The 23,511-nt window shown below is 36.3% G+C and overlaps 1 protein-coding gene across 1 annotated transcript in view; it reads right to left on the bottom strand.

The window, feature by feature from the left end:
- Positions 1-5,348: 5,348 nt before the first annotated feature.
- Positions 5,349-23,511, bottom strand: part of snx27a (sorting nexin 27a) — a 31,786-nt gene continuing 13,623 nt past the window's right edge. The window contains exons 6-13 of the mRNA XM_022683023.2: positions 19,833-19,911; positions 15,398-15,561; positions 14,553-14,642; positions 12,949-13,098; positions 12,709-12,837; positions 10,549-10,608; positions 10,411-10,459; positions 5,349-9,594 (exon numbers count right to left, since the gene is read on the bottom strand). Of these exons, the coding sequence (XP_022538744.2) occupies positions 9,527-9,594; positions 10,411-10,459; positions 10,549-10,608; positions 12,709-12,837; positions 12,949-13,098; positions 14,553-14,642; positions 15,398-15,561; positions 19,833-19,911 (789 nt within the window). The 3' untranslated portion in view covers positions 5,349-9,526. The remainder of the gene's footprint in view (positions 9,595-10,410; positions 10,460-10,548; positions 10,609-12,708; positions 12,838-12,948; positions 13,099-14,552; positions 14,643-15,397; positions 15,562-19,832; positions 19,912-23,511) is intronic.

The raw sequence follows: 23,511 nt of genomic DNA, 5'->3' as shown, positions 1-23,511 counted from the left end.
ATTGAATTGTTCATGGTGACCAGGGCCATTTCTCACTATAGAATACACAAGTTTGGACTCCTGTACTTGACCAGCTTGTTTTTAGAAAATTTGAATCGAAGGTGTACATACTCCCAAGGATGGAAGTAATGGGGACTTTTATTCTGTAATTCGAACAGCTGTGTACTTAACGACATCACCCTCTCAGGGGCGCACATTTTATTTTATCACACAGCATTACTATTTGGAAAATGTGTAACTTACAGTTATGTACTTTCTCCTCCGCCAATATGCCGATATGTATGTGAGGTGCATTCTGGAATATCGCACTGTGAGAAGTCCACACAAGTCAACTTCCATACATCCTCTATAATGTTACGTTATAATGCTCCTTATGTGCAGGAACTATGTTTTTTGTTTTCTCTCGCTCTCAGGCTCTCTGTCCACAGGAAGTGCTGCTGACTCCACCTACTGGCCAATAGGAGGCCTGGCTGGAGTATTGGGGAGGAGCCAACCTTTTAATTACAGGAATCCAAGTTATTGGATGACTGTTGTAACACCGTATGCTGTGGTTTTAGGATGATTATAAATCTCTTCTTCTCTTCTCTCCTCCCCTCTCCTCTCCTCTCCTCTCCTCTCAGTTTTTGCTCTTTGTTTTAGAGATATGCTTTTGTTTTAAGGTATTTTACTCAAAGATTTTACATTTGACTTTGTTTTAGAAGAGATTCATTTGTGCCATCTGGGGTTTTAGGCAAGTAAGAAAGATGTATTTTGGTTATCGGCCTGGTAGTGTAGTTAGCTTTTGTTTGGTTTATGTTCTAGCTATCTCTTTTGTAACTGTAGAGTAGGGTAGTTTTTGTTCTCTTCTTTTCTTTGTGCTGTCCAGTTTTATTCAATTTTAGAATGTATGACTTTTTTTAAATAGCTGTGTTGTAAATAAAGCTTTTTTTCTTCACTTCTTCCTCATGCTTTTCGTGTCTGCAGTATAGTTTATAGTTTATATTTCATACAAACTCTATGTAACAATACATTTTCCAAGATTTACATTTAAAACTGACTGAGGATGTGGGGTGTTTTAAAAGAAAGATTTTTGTAAGCGCTTAAACAACACATTATAAATAAATTATTTGTGTAGCTGTACAGTTGTAAGGATGTTTTGGTTCTAAGTAATTAAGTAACTGTAATCATTCGTTAAACTTTTCTTTCATAAGCTTTTTAAAAGTGTCTAAGAATTTCTGGTCTGCTTTGCCGTCTTGAGATGATTAAAATTAATATTAATATTATTAATTATTGAGTGATTAAAATGACTAAATCATTTTGAACCTGAAACATCCTTACAACTGAACATCTACACAAATATTTTTTTAATTATGTTTGGGTTTAAGCTCTTACAAGAATTCTTGTTTTAAAACTCCCCACATCCAAGAAAAAAGTATAAAATCTACAAAATGTTATTTAAAGTGAAGATTACCATTCTGCCATGTTTTTCAGTAAATTTCTCAGTCAGTTTTAAGAGTAAATCTTGAAACATATATTGTTACACAGAGTTTATATGAAATTTAAACTGCGGACACAAAAGTCATGTTAGTTTTTTTTTTTTTTTTAAGTTTAAGAATTACAAATTGTGTAGTCCCAATGAGGCATACAGAGTAGTGTGTCAATAATTAAAGATGCTAGATTGTTTTAAAACATACAAAAATATATAAAATATAAAAGTGTACAGTAACCTACATTTTCAAAGCATCCAGCTTATGAAACTACAATATTTAAAACAAAAGCAGTGCTTTATTGTCTTCCAGTCTTATGCTTTAGCTGTAAGCCAATGCTGGAGTTTTTACCCAGGAGAATTCAGATCTAACAAACCGAGCTCAAATATTCAGATGCCCCTAAAGCTTTAGCCCTGAAGCTGTGGCTCATCTGGTCCTGGATTGGGCTATTAGCCCCAAGCTAAGTCACATAAGCCAGCCCCAATACAAGAATATACTATGATGCACTACACTAGAACATTCTTATTGAAATGGAATCATATCTGAAATAAGTATATGATTGTTTTCTTAATAATGGCTTTATCAAAATATAGATTTTTTTTTACAGATATGTTTCCATGAAATGACTGGCTTGTGCCCCCAAACCAGGTGCAAAATGTACTTTCTAGCATCAGAGGTGTCAAATGATGCACTATATGGCACACCTAAAAACCTTTAATTTTCCCCAAAAATCTTTAGCTTCCCCTTTAATCCAGAGCACCTTTTGTATGAATTTTACCAGTCAGGTCGTAAGGAGCAGTAAAGCCACTCAACTGAAGTACAGAGTTATAAATGAGCTTTGGTTTAGTTCTCTAGCACCAAGACTAGAGCAGTGTTAGCATTACTTGCTAAACATGCTAAGCGCTAGCTCTTTTGCTGTTCAGAGGTAAGTACTATTGGCCTGTAGCCTGCTGTCAACCCCGGCTACCACTGATGGAGCAGCATTAGCATTCGCTGCTGCTAGCTCTTTTCATAATGCCAAGGCAAGTAAGTATATTGGACTGTAACCTGCTTTTGTTCTTAATAATATTTTTCCCTTACATTATTTTTTACTTTTATACTTAAGTAGTTTTAAGTAGTTTTGACAGCAGTAATTTTACAGTTCTTACCTACTTGGGGTCAAAGTAGTTCAGCATTATGCAGCCGCCTGCCAATGGTGCTACCACTAACAGGATGGTTTGTGGAGGGCATCACAGCTTGCTGAATGTTTGCTGGCTGTGGCTGTGCATTAATTCCACCCATGTTGAACATTCTCTCAGTTCTCTTACTTTGTGGTTCGTGTAGATGTCGCAGATACTCCATGTTGTTTGTGCATGCCTTCTTCTATCAACTGCTTCCAACAGTGTGCTATGGTAATACCTAACTTGCACAACCGATATGGCACACAACACATTGATAAGACTATCCCGCTATTATAAAAAACAACAACAACAAAAAACGCAAAGTTACATAATTTCCTGCACAGTGTACAGTTATTTGGGTGGGGCACAATGTGACAGTTTTTCATTAATCTCCAAAATTCCTAGCAGTGCTCCTGCATGTGATTCCATCTTTATTAATGTGTCCAGCTGTAGAGCTTGGCAGTTGGAGCAGCACCCGTAGTGCACAGGAGCAAGTCAGCCAGTACGCTGTTCCAGCCACTGTCACGGTCACTGTGCTCTCTAGCAGAGTTTAAGCATGCCATCTGTTGCAGTAGAGGCACTGAACTGTGACACTAAGCCGATTCTTACACTCTCGAGTTAGGGCTACTGCGAGTTAAAGCCCTACAGCAGAAAAAAAAATAAAAATAAATTTGTTCACAAGATTTAAATGAAAAAAAGGAAAAACTTCACTCTGATAAGATCTATAGTCAATAACATCTGGACGTCAATGAAATTATAGCTTTAGGGTTGGCAGCATGTTCCACTTCTTTGCTTTCTTTGTATAATGGAATTTTAAACAAATGTCAGGATCTGAATAGACTATTGCAGCGCGTCAGAATGAATCTTTCAAATCTTGAATCTTTAAAAAAAAAAAAAAAAAAAACAAGACATTCAGTTCTATTCCTATCTTCAACCAGCTGGTAGATATTTTGGCCCATATCATAACACTACCACCCCCACATTTTACACATAAATATACTTATAAGGCGCACTACCGATGAACATCAAAATTTTGGTTTATTTTCATACATAAGGCACATTAAGTGACACTAGTAAGAATGCATACGTGAAGTGAACAAGGGTGTCGCCATGTTTCTCTTCTAATTCAGCAGGTCTGGCTGCTGAGGGGGCGCCTAAGTAAACTAAACTGTAATTCTTAACAGAAAAACTTTTCTTTCAAAGTCAAACGAGTGCTGGATGTTAATCTGCACAGATTTCTCTCCTGAAAACTGTTTGAGTGAGTAAAGCGCTTCTGTTTATTTACAGGAAGCTTAAAAGTCCAGTATTTTGTCCAAGGGTGAGAGCTAAACGCGGTTAGCAAGCACTTAGCCATCCACGGTTAGCAGCGTTAGCCAGCCTCACTTAGCAGCGCTAGCCAGCCGTGGTTAGCATGCTAGCCAGTCAGAGTTAGCACTTGTAAATGCTGCCCGACAGCACAAAACTATATTTTGATAAATAATAGGCTTCTCCAAGTACAGTACCAGTTTAATGTTTGGACATACTTTGTCATTCAACGTTTTTTTTTTGTTTGTTTTCTACATTGTAAATGAACACTGAAGTCATTCAGATTATGAAGGAACACAAAGAATCATGAAGGAAAACCTAAATAAAATTCTTTGTGAAATATTTAAGAGGCTCTTATCTGGGGTGCTGTAAACTTACGGTTTCTGAGGCTGGTAACTCTGGGGCTGTCCTGATGAGAGCCAGTTCCATCATAAAGTTTTTGATGGTCTTTGCAACTGCACTTGAGGATAAGTTCTTGATTTTTTTGGATTTACTGACCTTCATTTCTTAAAGTATTTTTATTTTATTTTATTTTTTTTACTTATTTGAGCATTTGTTTCCATAATAAGGATTAGAACTCAAATTCACTGTATACCATCTCAACCTCTTCACCACACAACTGATGATCTTAAACACATTAAGAGTAAAATAAATTCAAGTAATTAACTCTCAACAAGTTCAGCACAGCTGTTAACTGAAAGCCATTCCAGGTGACTCTTCCTCATAAAACTGAGAAAATCCAACCAAGATGTGCAAAGCTGTCGACATCTAAGCAAAATGTGTCAACTTTGTGAAGAATCTAAAATATGAAAAACATATCCTTTGTTTTATTTCATAGTTTGGTTATCTTTAGTTTTAATCTACAATGCAGACAATGAATGAAAAAAACCCCACCAAATTTAAATATGTCCAAATTTTTTGACTGGTACTGTATGTTGTGGAAACACATTAACCAACCAATTTCACTACAGATTACAAAATAATTAGTTGTGTCTAACAGGAAGTGCAGCACATTCTGAATAATAAAAATACCTGTATTTACATAACTGTAGTAATTTAACGTTTATTAAGAATTTGCCATTACTAATGCATTTTGCTTGCATGTGAAAATAGGATATATTATTGTGAATCTGGCAAGTTTATCATATTGCACAGCTCTAATTCAAAGCCATATTTATGTTGGTCAAAATGTAAGTGAACTGTTGGATTTACAGCAAAAGTGGATGTTTTTGTCGACAGTGAGGATATGCTCCAATAGCACAAGGGACAAGTAGGTGAACTGTACAACTATTTTTTCCTTCTCCTGTGTCCGTAATTTTTTTTTTTGTGTAATAAACAGATTTATTTAAATAGATATCTGAGGACATATAATACCATAACCATATAAAACAACAACAAAAAAAAAAATAAGAAACAATTTCTTCATCAATAGATAATTTTATTTAAAATATTATGTTACAATATTTTTATTCTACATAACATTTTCCAAACTTGAGTTTTTATTTCATTGGTTAGTTGAAATCCCTGTTTTAGATAGAAAACTATTGGTTATCAATATTGGTTGTTAATTTGTCGGTAAGCTATATGAAATATCTGAAATCATCTTTTCCATTTATAAATTAAATCTCCTCCCTCCCTCGACCTAAAAGAGCTTTATTTCAACAGGATCTCCTATTGTAAATATATTTATTTTTATATCTTTAATATATTTTAATTAATATATATATATATATATATATATATATATATATATATATATATATTTCAGTCAGAGGCTACAGTGAACGCTTTGTCAAAACGACATATAAGCAACACATTTACAAGTAAACTCTTGAACTAGGACAAAAACACATTTGTGAACTTAACCTGCTCATTACTTAGAACGCGCTCTCCATTTGTAGAACAAATCTTTTCTAAAGACAAAAAGAAATAAACAAAAAAAAAAATTAATCCCACGTGGTAAGAAGTTAGAAAATGCAAATTTGCGATTCTTCGTAACAGCTTATATTGTGGTCCTGAATGTGTGCATTTCAAGTCACTTTTCAGATGCAAAACTGAAGCTACGTACTTCAAAGTGGGAGAGAAAAAAAAAAAAAAATACAGGTTTTTCTTTCAAATCCATTCTGGTACATTCATATTCTTAGACGCTTCAGACACAAAAGAAACACTGACCACAGGAACAAATAGTTATCATAGCGCTGCTTAACGTTACGACACAGCTTAGTTTTTTTTTTTTGTTTGTTTTTTTTCTGACTCTGTGTCTCTTAAAAACTCATAACGACCGATTACGGACACAGCACACTCACGATGCGAAAAGGCCAACTTTCTTCATTTGTGTAGATGAACAGCTCTTCAGCTTAGCACAGAATTTCAGTTCTACAGCAGGGACACAGTTCGTCAGGTTTGTAAATACACTGAGCCCAAAAAAGGTATATGTGGATTTACGCTGCCAAGGCAACAAGAAGATCTTCTCTGACCAAAGAGTCTCACACACAAACTCAGAGACACACACACACACACACTCAGAACTAAACTGAACAATTAATGATTCATCCAGATGTCTTGCTTTTTCCCTTTTGATCTGAAGAAAATATAAAGGAAAAACAAACAGACCTAACAGATCTTAAACAAACTGTTTTTGAGGGTGAATGGTAGACTGGGTGTAAGCTGGGATGAGTGGGGGGATATGAGGGGGCAGTTAGAAAGAAGGTAAGAAAGTAAGAGAGATAAATGGGAGAATGATAGCAAGAGAGAAAAATAGAGAGAAAGAGAGAGAGAGAGAGATCATCACCCTGCTTAGAGATTCAATCCATTTCCGAGTGATAAAGGACTGTTAGTGTTAATAAAACTGGGCTAATGCATCTATCTTTACCTGGGTTGATGTATTCTGCTCTCTTCTCTCTCTCACTCTCACTCTCTCCATCCTCCTCACTCTTCCTGTCTCTCTTTCTCCATCTTCTTTACTCTCTCCATCCACCTGCTTCGATTAATAGACAGGATGCAGTGCTATGTTCAGAGGGCAAATTACTGAGCCCCAGGGAGCCATTGCTCTGAAGAGCCTGGAAGACCACTCTTTAACTACTCGATGCAGTTAAAGCTCAGGCTCACCCACTCAATCACTCTCTCTCTCTCACACACACACCTGCACACACACACATGCAATCACACAAACGCAATCACACACACACAAATACACACACCTTTAATAAACTGCTAAACATTAGCCAGATGCAAACACTAAACTTCTCTCCATCTCCTCTATTAGACACTGAATATTCTGAAACAGGAGAAAGCTCTTTGTTTGTAAGTACTGTGCTGCCCCCTGCAGGAAGACGAGAGAAATGCACCTGAACATAAACAACAAATGAAATGTTTCCTCACTCACTGCTCCCAGTATACCCCATAAACCACTGCTGTCCCAGCATACCTGCTTTTACTGTTATTGCCTTACAACACACGCACGCACACACGCACGCTCCCACCTAATGCTGGGCAATATGAGAATATTTTATTTAATCAAGCTAAATTTTGTGATTGCAAAACATTATATACTTGTAAAAGCATTTTCTAAATCTGCAAATCAGACAAAAAAAGCAAAAACTCTGACCCTCAGTGGAGTGTTTAAAATCTGTCCTTATTTTATTTTTTATTATTATTATTATTAAAAATTAGTGCATGTTTTAAATAAAAAATAGTGGTGTCAATCGATTCAAAATGTATTATTTTGATCACAATAGAATTCTGGGATCCATTCGGACTATACATTTTTTCTTCCTTAAGACCAATCTTTTTTTTTTTTAAGTGTTATAATTTCTCTGGGTAGTTTTGATGCTTTACACATCTATATACATACATACATATATATATATATATATATATATATATATATATATATATATATAAAGAGAGAGAGAGAGAGAATGAAAAGAAAACTGCATGTGTAAATGTTGACAGTGTTACTACAAAAACTTTTGGATTAAGAACTGGAGCTATCGATGCATTTGGTCTGCGTGTCAGAATCAATATATATTGTGATATAATAGATATTTAAAGATTTACATTTTACACCACATGATATTAACCAATTTACGTATTGCACACTGTAACCAATATTTTCCAGATGACAGCTTTTCTGTGGCTTTTATACTGTTCGTATCAATATCGGAATTATATCCATCAACTATAATTATTTTTTTTTACTTTATAAACAGACAGCACCGTTTAATGTGATGCAAGCTATTGTTTACTTCACATTTAATTTGAACATTTTGCCGTTTTTTTCCCCAAATAGTAAGCAGCTCGTTTCAACCTTACATGTAGCTTTATATTAAACATGGTGCAATAAACATAACCTCCTTGTATTTCAGTATTTTGTAGAAAAAGTGTAAAATAAAAAAAAAAATCACTGCCAAAAGAAGAGTTCTTCTATTTTGAAAATTGAACTAAAAAACAGTAATTTGATTAATCAGATTAATTTAAATTAGCCCAGCCCTAATCTGACCCGACAGCATTTCACTCACTCATGCACGCAGACACACACACACACAGTCTATAACTCTTCTGTAAAGGGTAAACTCAATCTCAAAAGCCTTGAGGCAGTTCCGCACTTCATCAGACTCTGTGTCGTTCTTATTGCAAATGCAAGTTGTTAAAATAACCAAAGTAATCATAAAGAAACGTGAACGGCTAATAAGCACCTTTTCTTGAATTCTCCAACAATTCAGTTTAGCCTCTGTGTTAAAGAGCGTTTTAGCCAGCGATGCTGAATTATTAACTAGAGAAATGCTATTAAGCGCCTTTGCTCAAAAGACTGTGTTTAAATCTGAGTGGACGGCTAGGATTACCTTCGAGGCTAAACCTCAGAAGTACTTCAGTGAGCACCGGTCCAGCACTGTCAAAGCTCCATTAGTCTAAATACTTGTATTTATTGTTATTAACTGTTATGATCAGTTCTTAACTTACACATCCTGCCTCAACTCACAATCTCAGACTCCCAGAATCTGCCTCTCTTAAATAGTCCTAGAACCCTACAAACGTACACGCTGACTCTGATCAGTCACACTGTTGGGGGTAACGGCCCCAACAACCAATCTAAAGCTGGCAGCCGATCACTACACACTGCGACAGTGGCAAACGGAGACAAAGCGTCTCTTCTTTGACCAGCGGCGGCGGCTCATGCTATGGTAGCGCCAGGCAACAGGAGAGTGAGAGCCAGCGACTCTCTCAGCCCTCAAGCTGTCTTCTGCATTTCTGAGCGTTTACAAACGGGCGGCGAAGTGATGCTGCTACTGATGACGTGACTGCGGATCCTGCTGGTGCTGTCTATTTGCTGTCCACTTGTAGCCCGTGCTGGTCCCAAGCTTAGCGATGAGTCTGTGTCGCCATGGAAATAAGGGTTATCCTCAGTTGCCAAGGTGACATGGCAGGCCTATGGAACCTTTTTTTGTGGAAAGGAGCCTTTTTGTCTTTGTAGTAACGTGGATGTTATGGCATTGCTGGGGTGATGCCGTGGGAACATGGTTATTAGGATGGTTTGCTCTAGTGTGATGGTCCAGCTCAGTTTATGCTGATTTCCAGAGGCCAGGAGACGGAGTCTTATGAGGTGGCAATCTCGCCCCCTAGGTGGCGCCATCCCTTTTGTTGTTCCAGAGGGGAGAGGTACTCTAAAAAAGAAAACATTTAGAAACTTGTGTTAAATGGGTTTTATGTTTTCTTCCTTTTTTTGTGCCAATATTACGTTATAGAACTCCCTTATGTGTATTATTGCTTAAGCAAACATTGAGCAACCAAAAATATCATTCAAAATCAGGATTACAAATTAAAAGGAAGGAAACGATTTAGCAGCAAAGGGCTACTACTGCAAAAATAGGGACAGGAAACTGCTATTGTGCTTAGATGGTATTTCTGCTGCAATAGCAAAAAGTTTGTTTGGTGTTCAATAAATGGTTATAAGTAGAAAGAGGCTATTTATTTATTTATTATTATTTTTTTTTTTTTTCAATGGTGAAAGTGGCACGATAAATAAAAAATGCAAAAAAAAAACAATGTTCATGTCAAAATTATAAAAACAAACACAAAGACGTAAATAAACCATGCTAAATATCAGAACAATGCTTTTGTTTACTCCTTTTAATTTCTTTGTATATTTAGACCAATAAAAAAACTAGCTCAGTGAGGAGAGGCTTAGTGTTTATGTGCACTTTGAGGAAGTGTGATTCACTTGTGAAGACACTTCTCTTAAAGGGAAGGGACACATGTGACAGCGCTGATACGTGGCCTCAACTGAACTTTAACTACTGTGATTTTGTGTGAGCTTTTTGTGTGTGTGAGTGTGTGTGTGTGTGTGTGCACGCTCATCTTCACAGCCAGTGGGACAGTGAACAGACTACAAAAATAAAACTGTACGCAGTGTACTGGTGTCACAGTTTTAGAAGTGTGCATGTGTGTGTGTGTGGGATACATAAACTGGTAAGACATACCGTTGTTACTGCAGTTCTTGTTGTCCTTGTCCGAGGCCTCCTCCTCCACCTTTTCCCATTTCAGATAGAAACAGAAAAGTTAAACATGTGACAAGAACATTGTGAGAGTGTGAGAGACTGTATTGTACACAAACTCACCTCTTTTCTCCATTTGAGCTCACAGAAAATCCTCTCAAAGCACTCACGCATGTAGTTAAACTGAGGAAAAAAACAGCCACAAAACCATTAGTGGCTTATGAGCACTGGGCCTGGAAAAGCTTCATGCTGCGTGTGCTTTTGTGTGGGCTCTAGTTATGGTTTGGATTATACATTCTGCTTGTGACCTATTAAACTCAAAAATCACCTGCCACACTTTATACTGTGTGGAAATTTCACTACAAAGGGGTGGAATAAAATATCTTTACATTAATTAGCAATGCATTTTTATGATTAAATAAGTTTATATTCTCCTGAGTAAAACAAGGTTTTAATCTGATAGTGACGACATGACGCTATATACACTGTAGGGGTGGGCGTTGTGGCCCTAAAATTTTTTTTGCGATAAGGATACTCTTGCCGATATGACAAAGCACTGAATTACTAAAATTATTTTAAGAATACATTAATGCAACAAAATGAAAATTTAATATTGCACACCCCTAACTGAGATATTAAAAATACAAGAATTGTATTATCTTTTGTAACAGAAGACAATAAACCAGAATGTCATAACAATAGTACACAATACACGGAAAATATCTCCATATATTCAGGATTCAAGTAAAATAAATGACACTGGTCAGATATAATCTGTCTCTAGTAAAAAAAAAATATATAATATATATAATACTCTGATGTGACAATTAGGGGTGGTTAATATGGCACAATATTTCAGGATATAATATCGTTCAGGCTAAACAAAAATGTTATTATTGTGTACGAAAATATATATTGTGAACAAAAATATAAATGCAACACTTTTAGTTTTGCTCCCATTTCCCTTGAGATGAACTCTATGTATATAAAAGGCCTTTTCTCTCAAATTTTGTTCACAATCGGGTGAAAATCTGTGTTAGTGAGCACTTCTGTGCTGAGATAAACCATCCACCAGTCTCAGGTGTGGCATATTAAGATGCTGATTAGACACAGTGATTATTACACAGGTGTACCTTGGAGAATAAAAGGCCACTCTAAAAAGTGTTGCTTTTATATTTTTGTTCAGTGTAGCTTTAACCTTCAATAGCAAAAAGTTGCCTTCAGGCAACAAACCACTTTTTATTAACTTTACTTTGTTATTACACAATCCCTTTTATTTTCATAATGTTATTTTTTTAATATAATATATCATGTCTTTATTCAATAGAATTAGGGGGTAGAAGTTGGTATTTTTTTTTGTTTACATGTTACCATTTAAATAACTATAAATAAAAATGACTGTGCATAAATATGCAAAAGAAAAAACATATTTTTACTTACTAAAAAAACTTTTTTTTTTGCCTCAGGGCAACAATATACAATATAAGGTTAGACGACAGTTATGCTAATAAAGCAGTGGTAGTGATTCACCTCCAATTCCATAGAGTGTTAAATGCTAGTATTAAAATGCAAATTGATTATGAAGCATAAGGTCGCATAAAAGAAACAGATTTAAAAGCAATACAGTTGTATGTATACACTGAAAAGCCTTAATACTAACACCACCTCTTGTTTCTACATCTATTGTCCTTTTAATCAGCTCTATTTTAGAATTATAGAATTTTATATAAAATTCTTTAATTCTATAATTCATCTATAATTTCTCTGCATGCTTTAATATCCTCCTTTCAACCTTTTCGTCAATGTTCAGGACCCCACAGGAGAGACCATCACAGAGCAGCTATTATTTGGGTTGTGGGTCAAGAGTCATTCGCTGCACTAAGTGACACTGACACTGAGGTGGTGTATTGGGGTGTTAGTGTGTGTTGTGCTAGTATAAATGGATCAGATGCAGCATTGCTGCTGGAGTTTTTAAACACTGATCAGATCACTCTATTAGACACTTTATCCAGTTGGTCCATCTTGTAGATGTAAAGTCATTGACAGAAGCTCATCTGTTGCCTCTAATCCTTCATGAGCACAAGAAAGGGTCCTGTCAGATTCCTGAGCCCTAAAGGCCAGGGTAAAATGGAGCTAACAAAAGTCTGTAATTATAGAACTACATGGTCTCCCTATATAGAAATTGGAGATGATAATATGAACAGTAACTGTAGAAAGAAGTGGTAGAGGTGGTAATAATGTTATGGCTGATCATGCACGTATGTGTGTACAAGAGACACTCACATATGGAGTGAAGATCTTGACCCAGCGAGGTTTCTTCTCCCCTCGTGTGTATTCAAAGCAGAAAGCCATGCCCTCCTCATCAGTGTCCCACCGCTGCATCTCAGCCCATTCAAACGCTATAACCTGATTCTGTGATATAAAAAAGGAGTTCAACATACATATTAAAGCATTTTGAGGGATAAGCATAGACATAAACCATGTACACAACACAAAATTTTTAATATACCCACAATAACTCACCTCCAACGTGCCGTCCTCAGTGCAAGCATGCAGTTTAAAGTGGTGGATGCCGATAGCTGAGATCACGTGACCTTTCCTCCGCGAATCACACGAGCAATGAGGAAACGTGACTTCATTATAGCCCTCACACGTGCGCAGCAGACTCAGATACTGAGAGAGAGAGAGAGAGAGAGAGAGAGACAATTTATTTATAAAGCACATTTAAAAGACATCAAGTGTCGAACAAAGTGCTGTACAATAAAACAACATAAGATTTAAAAGAAAGCAAATCAGTGGTAAAACTATAAAATATTCTTAAAGTATATCTCCTATTCTATATATATATATAAAAGAAAAATTTAATATATATATATATATATATATATAAAAAGATAAAATAAAATAAAATAAAACAATAATAATAAACACTTAAAATTACATTAGAAATAAATATTATCTTATACAAAATAATAATAATGTAAACCGAAAAATATTTCAACAACTACTGAGTGCCTGCCAGCTATTCAGCAATTTCAGTTAACTTTATCATTGAGCAGCGAACACACTGATATTTAAGAAGTGAAATAAAGTTAACAGGATTTAAAGAAAGGGTGCAAAAACTCTTTAATCAAAATTATGTGGGCACCCCAACAAAAAATGCAATAATATTTAGCAGATCCTCCTTTTGCAGAAATAACAGTGTCTAAACACTTCCTATAACTTCCAATGAGAGTCTGGTTTCTGGTTGAAGGTATTTTGGATTAATATTCTTTACAAAACACCTCCAGTTCAGTCAGGTTTGATGGTTTCTGAGCATGAACAGCCTGCTTTAAATCACACCACAGATTTTCAATAATATTCAGGTCTGGGGACTGAGATGATCATTCCAGAACATTGTTCTTGTTCCTCTGCCTGAATGCTTTAGTAGATTTTGAGCAGAGTTTAGTGTTTAGGGTCATCGTCTTGTTAAAGTATCCAGCCCCAGCATAACTTCAACTTTATCACTGATTCTTTAACATTGTTCTCAAGAATCTGCTGATATTGACTGGAATCAATGTGACTCGCAAATTTAACAAGATTCCAGTACCTGCGGTGAACACACAGCCCCACAGCATGATGAAACCACCACCTAATTTTACTTTGTGTAGCGTTTGAAGTGTTTGTCTTGGAATGTTGTGTTCTTTTTCCTCCATGAATAAATAACTGCCCTTCAAAAAACTCAATTTTAGTTTCATCAGTCCACACAGCACCTTATTCCAAAACGAATCGACTTGTCCAAATGGGTTTTAGCTTTAGCATACCTCAAGCGACTCTGTTTGTAGCGTGTGTTCAGAAAAGGCTTCTTCTGCATTACTCTCCCATACAGACTCTCCTTGTGCAAAGTGAGCTGAATAGTTGAATAATGCACAGTGACTCCATCTGCAGCAAGATGATGATGATATAGGAGTTTGGAGCTGAACTGTGGGTTGACTATGACTGTTCTCACCCTCCTTCGTCTCTGTTTATGTGAGATTTTTCTTGTCTTTTCATGAAAATGATCAGGGCTGCCCAAATTTTTCTTTTTACTGTACATGACTGTTCACCCCTGCACTCAAAACTGCAGCAATACAAGGGTAATGACTTACTGTCGCCATCTTCCTCTGCTCAGCTAGCTTCTGAAGTTGGTAGGACTTATCCTCGGCTTTGATGAATCCCTTCTTCACATCATCCTGAGCCTGGGAAGAAAGAAAGAGAAACAGAATAAGAAGAGAAAGAGTAGAAAGAGAAAAATGTGTGGGTTTTGGGAACGTATCTGATGTTTCTAGCTTCCTTTTAAAGACTCTTGAGGAAAGGTGCACAGACATGGGCATTTCTGGCCAAGATCAATATCTGTTTATTCTTTCTTGTTTGTTTCTACCATTATTATCCACTTTTAAACAGCTATACTGACCTTATAGGAGCACACCCTAGTTATATAATTACAGACTATAGTCTTTCTGTTTCTCTGCATACTTTACATCATCCTTTCACCCTAATTATCAGAACCCCACAGGACCACCATAATGCAGGTATTATTTTGGTGGTGAATATTTTTTAGCACTGCAGTGACACTGACGTGGTGGTGGTGTGTTAGTAGTGCGTGTTGTGCTGATAGAAGTGGATCAGACACAGCACATTGTACATGTACATTGTAGATGTACATTGTAGATGTAGAGTCAGAGACAGAAGCTCATCTCTTTGTCACAGTTTGTGTTAATCTTCCTTTAGCCCTTCCATCAGTAGTCACATTATGTTGCTCAAAGGATGTCGCCCACAGGATACTGTTAGCTGAATATTTATTGTTGGGGGTGCATTTCTCAGTCCAACAGCTGCACCCCGTGTGATTTTGCCTTTTATAATGAAATTATAATACAACCGCCACATTACAAGATCAGCAACTGAATGAATGTCCTCATCTGAGTGTCTCAGTGGTGAGGAAAGAAGAACTTGCCTGGTGAAAGCAGTAGTGCAGAGCCAGGGGGTTATCCCGGAGCAGGTCATGCTCCTGGGTACTGAAGAGCCATTTTCTAAGGGCCAGGCAGGTTCCTGGCACTGCAGAGGTGTAGTTCTGCACATACAGCTTGTGGGGGAACTCGTTAGGGGCCAACTTACGAACTAAAAGAGAAAGACACAGAAACAAGAAACTGAGTAAATGACACACACTGTTTCAGCAACACACCATCCTTCTTTAATCCACAGTGATTCCATAATTTACAACCAGGGCATTGAGGTATTGTTTTTTTACCTCACTGTGAACGCTCTCTACATTTGCACGTTTATGCCTGTTTCATGCAAAGTACCAAAAGCACCAACGTTTTTTTGTTTTTTACCCTTTCGGTACTCGGTAGTACAGAGACATTTTGGTTGTTGCCTTTTTAATATCGAATTCCGTTACCCAGCGCTAGACAGAAATCCATCAATTTTCATAAGAAAGAGGTGTGTGTAAAAAGTTTACAGCTGCTGAGTTATGCAGTGCTTTTAAAAATCAGCAATACAACATATGTTTTAATTCATATGATAAAGAAAATCTAAAAATAAAGGAATCCAATACACAGTTTCCAGCAGTAACAGACTACTACTATTGTGATTAATACACCGCTAACATTAATATAATTTAATTTAGCCAATCTAGCATTGATTATTTAATTTATATTACAAAATATTAAAATTCACTATTAAAATCTTAAAAATACAAGATTACAAGATAAACCGTCATTAGTCAGAATATTGTTGTTCTTTTTTTTTTTTTTTAAATCAACTGACATCACTACTTAAAGGTTTCAGAGCAGAAGTCTTTGATCACCACACAGATTACTGGGTACCAAATGACATCTGTACTACTATGGTTCAGTACAAATACATATACAATATAATTATTGCACAATACACCTTATATGCATTAGTGTTAAGTGGAGCCAAAATTTAAATACCAATTTCTTGCACTGAAAAGTAACATAATTTTCACATGATTTCTGATGACTGTGGCAAGGTCTATGATGATCTAAAGAGGTACTTAAACATTGGAGGAGGGTCTGAAATAGGGCTGGTATCGTTCGTTGAAAAAAGTATATATAACCAAATAATACTGTGTCATGTCTCAGGTAGGTCAATATGCTGGCACAGATTTTCAAACAGGTGAAGGTCGTGGTGGAAACATCATCCTGTTACTATAATCACAGCAAAAAAAGAAAAACTCATGCTGCAGTTTTTGACACTAGTAAGAGCTCTATACTTACACAGATCTACAACTATGTAAGCACTAAATAAAGTAAGAACAGGGTGTCTGATCACACCTCACATTCAAACCCAAGGACAACACTGAGAAAGACTCAACTTCCTCTGTGAACAGCTGCTGCTCTGCAAGTGTACGAGTGCACATTACTGCATATACATTCTTCCTACAGTCAACCGAGGAAGCCACAAAAACACCACAGCGGACGCCATGCCACTATTGTTTTCTCACTAGATCAGCTTCCACATGTCAGCACTTTAAAATGTATGTACTTATTGACTTAGTTCAGTAAAGTGCATGTATGCTACACTATTTACCAACATTATAAACCGGGCATATATTTTAAATATGTTGACTGATATTCAGTAGGGGTTGCATAACTAGTATTTTTTTCTACTATTTTTTTCTACTATTTTTGTCTACTAGTTATACAACAAAGCACAAATACATCTGCAAAGTAACAATGCACAGGTCCTATTTTACACCTGGTCTCTTATAGTGAATATTTAAACATGCAACAAAAAAAAAATCTGTTAAACAATCTTTCTAGTGCAGTTACACTTACACATGTATTTTACACACTTTTAACATCCTCACAGCTCCAATGCACAAGATTTTCATCGATTGCTATTGAGTGAGAGACATTTTGTCCTGCTATTTCTGTGGAAATACTGCGTTTTAAAGAACTGTACTGCAGAATGATGGTAGTTTTGTAGAACTTAACAAAAAGTGACTTGCTGTTGTTTTATCTCCTTTCAACTAGTCGACAGACACTCACTACTGCTGCAGCTATTGGATGTACTGGACTGTTAAACTATTCATCTATTTAAATAGTCTATGCAGTTAGTACACATTAGCGCATTGTTAACCCTTTCTGCACGTCCTAAAAATAAATAAGGAGAACCAATAAACCAAAATAAACAACAAAAATTACACGACTTAATCATAGGGATATCCTATTAAGATTTTGGAGGATTGCTGTGAGGATTTGATTTGATTTTTGAGACATTGAGGTCAGTAAGGTCAGATGATGGATGATCACTCTAAACCCCAACCCAAACCCAATGAACACCGTTCCACTGCTCCACAGCATAATACTGTACATAATCTCTTCAGTGATCAGAAAAACATGTACAAAGTATGTGTGTGTGTGTGTGTGTGTGTGTGCATTTGTACATTTACAATGCTACGGTACAACTTAGGTCACTTAGGTGACTAATTTTAAGAAGGGAAGTCAACATTCTCCACATAGGGAGGGGCTATGAAACATTAATACTACACCAATGCACATATTTACACTTCCCTGCTCAAAGAGTATTACTGTAACTGCTCTTACTGTTATCAGCTGTTATCAGCTCATTAATTTCTAAGTCAAAATCTGCCATACTAATCCAGAGAGCACCAGCTATATAACTAAATGACTGAACACAGGCTCATAGTACAGGACATGTCTAAAGTCATTAATTCAGAGTAAAGAACTTTCCTACTTTGAGAGAACATTACTAATCTAGATTTTTTTTTAATTTTACTAAAGGTTTGAAATAAAAGTAAAAAAAAATACCAAAGTTTGGACACACCTTCTCATTCAATGCGCTTTCTTTATTTTCATGAGTATTTACATTGTAGATTCTCACTGAAGGCATCAAAACTATGAATGAACCCATGTGGAGTTTTTTGTACTTAACAAAAAACATGACCTGGACTCCACAGTCACCGGACCTGAACCAATCCAGATGGTTTAGAAAAGAAGTCTAGACAAGTTCACCTCACATAGCTCTGCCAGAGGTTTACCTTGTTTTAGCTTGAAATAATAAGCCAAGCGTGTTTTAGCTAAAAAAAAAAGAATATGCTAAACAAGAAACAACAGATTGCCTTTTAAAAGTATCCACATATACACTGACAAGTATCTGAAGAGGCTGTAAGAATGACTGAACTAAAAGGCAAATGCCTCATCACAGCTTGTTTTTGTGTCATATCAAGAATGTACCATCACACTATTTTATTTTCTTCTAAATATAAGGGGTTCAAATATTCAGTAGAAACAAAAAAAACATGTAAACATTCGTTAATGAGTAACTTAGCATGACTAATTAAACATAAATAAATAAATAAATAAATAGGAATAATAAAAACAAAAAAATACCACAAAAGGTTTCACAGTGTCACAGTAAAATAAATACAAAATTGACAACTTTTAAACAGATTATAACAATAAATCAGGATTTGTTTTTTTTTTACTAGCTAAACAGCTAAACAGCTAAAGAGCTAATGCTGCGCTTAGCGGCTAATGCTAATACTGCTCCAGTCTCGGTGCTGGAGAACTAAACTGTACTTTAGCAGAGTGGCTTTACTGCTCCTTACAACCTGACTGGTAAAATTCATACATAAGGTGCACCGGATTAAAAGGCGCACTGATGATTCTTGGGAAAATGAAAGGTTTTGATGATTCTTGGGAAAATGAAAGGTTTTTAAGTGTGCCTTATAGTTTGAAAAATATGGTACATTATATTTCAAAATATCAAGTGCATACTACATTAATCTTTAATATTCTCATTATTATTCCCACCAACTTTCCACAAAAGTTCACTGATTTTAAAACTCCTTGTTCCACCAAACTGTGTACATTCCACTAATACCCGAAGCACATAACTGGATTTCATTCCGACAGCACTCATCTACACTACCTACAGAAACGTGTGTACACTAGGACATCCAGGAACTAGGACATTCCGAGCTGTGTGTTCTGTTTTCAGCTATGTTTCTGGATGTTAACATGATGTCAACGCCTCAAGCCAAACTGCTGCATATATTTTGGCTCAGTCTGCTCCAGTTTTAAGATAAATAGGTCAGACTTGACTTATGGCCTTTTTATAATCCTACTCATTCATCAAGGTCACAGCATGCAGGTTATTACTCACACCAAGAGTTAAACAATTCACAACAGTTCAAAAAGGGGTTACCTGCAGACGCAAACAACTAATCCTCTCCCAAACAGTGTTCTTTTCAATTTCTGTATTATTTATTGCCGTACAAATCAAGTTGCTTTCTCTTGCAGAGTTTATACTAAAAACAAACTTGGTTCCCATCAACTGCAGACAATACTAGTGTTAGGAAAAAAATATATATATGTGAATATATGAAAAACTATACTCACCAAAGGAGTGGTTGATGACCTCAAAGAGGGCAAAGTAACTGGCCATGATGCTGTCCATGCCAACCTTCATCACTAGTGCCTGTGTGAGAAACAGACGATACTTCAAAATGAATCTTCTGCCAAGATGCACCAAACATGAGCATGTCAAAACCAAGCCAGATTTTCTACACATTGTACAGGAACACACAGCTCTGAATCCACTGTGTGAGAATTCAAATAAAATGATCAGAGTATAACAGTAGCTTTCAGACATAATTATTCATCTTAAAAGGTAGATTTGTTTCATTGATATAGCTTATTTTATAAACAAACACACAACTTTGTTTGTTAAAAATATTAAATCAATAAAATTAATAGCCAAAGTTCATACACTGTCAGCAGATATTTTTATTAATATATATTTTTTTACTAATAGTAAGAAGACTCCTTTAACCTTACATGCAGTTTTTATATTAAACACGCTATAAACATAACATACTCTTTACAGGTTTCTGACAGAGCAAATGTATATCTGCTGAGATTCACGCTGGTACCCATGTGTAAAGATGTACAATCTTCATTATTCTATTTTGAAAATCATTAAAACTGTAATTTGATTAATCAAATAAATTCGATTAACCTTCCAGCTCTACATTCAACCAATTCTGTATAGTAATAAGTAAAACCCATTTTTACTGCAAAAACAGCTTTAAGAGGATTTTCACATCTGCAATGGCAAGTTTTTTTTTTTCTTTTTTTTTTTTCAAATTTTCTCCCCCAATTTACACACCCCAATTACCCAACTCACTCATTAGGACTCCCCCTATCACTAGTAATGCCCCAACACACCAGGAGGGTGAAGACTAACACATGCTTTCTCCAATACATTTGAAGTCAGCCACTGGTTCTTTTCGAGCTGCTGCTGATGCAGCATTGCCGAGCAGCATCACAGCTCGCATGCAGGAAAGCACAGCAACTCGGTTCTGGTTCATCAGCTCACAGACGCCCTGTGCTGCGGACATCACAGTTACTCTACATGTTTTAGCTAAAGATCCCCCAAAGCCCCCAAAGTTTTTCCTGTATTTCCTTTTTTTTGCTCCCACCCCAGACAACAACAGACCAACAAGCAGAAAGAATGATCTCTCATGGTTTATTTTGACACATTCTGGTACACTAGCCTTTTTCATTGTGTGAAAACAAACCAAACCAAGAAGAAAAATGCTCAAAGTTTATGAAGTAATTAACCAATTATGACAAGGGGTGTAACAATGCTTTGCAACACGATGCACCATCATGGAAAATGTTTTGCATGTGCATTGTAGAAACAGACGACTCCACGTTCTATAACTATGACCAAGGATGTCAATCATTTTAGACTGAAGTCACACAACCGCTTTAATGTGAGTCACTTTTTTAAAACCAAATAAAGACCAGAGTTAGGTGTCCATTTTTTGTTGCAGCCTTCTAAAAGGGTTTGTTATGGGTTTTATCTTTTCTTTTGGCTTGTGGGAGGTGCAGCAATAATGGCGGGGTGGCCCCGCTCGCTGTACCCCCCTCACCTAGTGCACCTCTGATCTCCACATGGAGCACATTAAGGCGTTGATTATACAGTTAAGAAATACAAAAAAAAAATAAGATTTGTATTCATTGTGTTCCAAATGTGTAACGGAATCGTGAATCATGAGCAGAGTGCATTGTTACCCGAAATTTAAATTATGACCAGAGCAAACAAACTATAGGTGTAAAAGTGCTATTTACTCTTATTGTAAGATTCTACCACCTTTGTATTGCTTTTGTGTAGTCTTTTTGGTTTGCTCCGGTTTATCTACATATGTTGGATTAAACAACATTCACCTTTGTCTTGTTCACCCTCCTCTCCTGCATCGCTTTGATCTTGTGTTTTGGATTACCATTCTATTATTAGCATGCAAGCTGCTTCTGTCTGCGACATTTAAAATCAAGCAGCAGCCATGAATCAGCAGGAGTTCACTTGAGTCCAAAACAAGTAGCACCAAGGTCCGGAAAAAGGAAAAATATATCTGTATCTCATTCAACATGTTGTTCAGTGAGGAGAGAACATCTTGAGAAGCAAACCATTTCTCATTAGAATCCACTCTTGCAGAGCTCAGCTGTTGTTTTACTGATTTCTCTCAGCTATTTCTGGCACAAAGACTCTCATGAGTGGAGGTACTTGACAGAAAAAAAACCCTCAGAAAACTACTCAGTGCGCCTTATGTATGAATTTTACCAGTCAAGTTGTAAGGAGCAGTAAAGCCACTTAAGCACAGCATTATATAGGAGTTAGCATTAGCATTAGCTGCTAACCACACTAAGCGCTGGCTCTTTTGCCATCAGTGTGCCTTATTATCCTGTGCTCCTTATGTATGAATTTTACCAGTCAGGTTGTAAGGAGCAGTAAAGCTACTCCGTTAAAGTGCAGTGTTATACAGGAGTTTCAATTTAGTTCTCCAGCACTGAGATTGTAGCAGTATTGGCATTAGCTGCTAACCGTGCTAAGCACTAGATCTTTCGCCGTTCAGAGGAGAGTATATTAGTCTGTAGTCTGTGCATGTTACACAAGCTACATGGGACGAACCGCTAGCAAATATCACCCTGCTTTAATCGGAACACTTAGGGTTCCTCAGTGCAGCGCTGTCGAACAGCATTTACTAACGCTAGCAGTTAGTCGCTAATGCTAATTCTGCTGCACCCAGCCTTTGTGGAAATCTGGAAATCTAAGCTTACTGTAAATGAACAGAAGCGCTTTACTCAACAAAATAATCAGTTTTCAGGAGAAAAATCTGTGTAGATTAACATCTAGTGCTTGTTTGACTTAAAAATAAAAAGACCCCCTTTACATGTGGGGTCAATTTGTCTCCAGCTATTTAAAAGCCCTGAGACATGATTATAATTAAACAAATTAGCATACGTTCTCTCATTACTACAGCTATGGTGTAGTAGGTTGTAGAGGGAATGTTTGCATAAAGATTACGAAATTGCATGACATAGTGACCTCAATATTATCAAATTAACACAAATGTGTGTATAAAATGGGCATTTCCTAGGTTTTACACTGCTTAAACAGCCTGGAATCAAATTGACCCACAAAAGAACACTGGACATAAAACAGGACAGAACATAAAAAAAAATATGATCATGGTATTTTTCCATGATAATTTTCTTGGTTGTCCTCGTTAAATTAGGAAAATTCTTACGTAGCACAAGATATATATAATATTTATTTAAAGACATAGAACATTGAAAGGGGTCAAACTGACCCAAAACATAATTTTACAGTTTAAAAATAAATAAGTAAAGAGTAGAAGTATCTTATTTATATAGAGGGCCATAAACTTTGGATGTTTAAGCTAAACTAATGTGTCTAAATAAAACTATTAATGTTTAATGGTTTAGCATTATCTAGCATTAGCCTCCAGACTACAGCCCTCATTTCACCTAAACAGACAGCAACTTAATTCTGGATCTTTGTATCTAGTAACTATTTCCCTGTCTAAGACAGTCTGGACAGATTCCAATAAGAGCCTCTCATTTCCCCTCTGGGATTCCCCCTATTAAAAAGAGGAACAAGATAACATCCTGCTGCTTAGTTTTGAAAGCTTTACTGCTTATCTGGTTAATAATTTAAAGCATATTTAAAGAATCATAATTACAGTAAAGATTTTTCATGGTTCATTTTTCT

Source organism: Astyanax mexicanus, chromosome 3 (assembly GCF_023375975.1).
Source record: "Astyanax mexicanus isolate ESR-SI-001 chromosome 3, AstMex3_surface, whole genome shotgun sequence".
Taxonomy (NCBI): domain Eukaryota; kingdom Metazoa; phylum Chordata; class Actinopteri; order Characiformes; family Acestrorhamphidae; genus Astyanax; species Astyanax mexicanus.
This window is presented reverse-complemented; position numbering and strand designations above follow the sequence as displayed.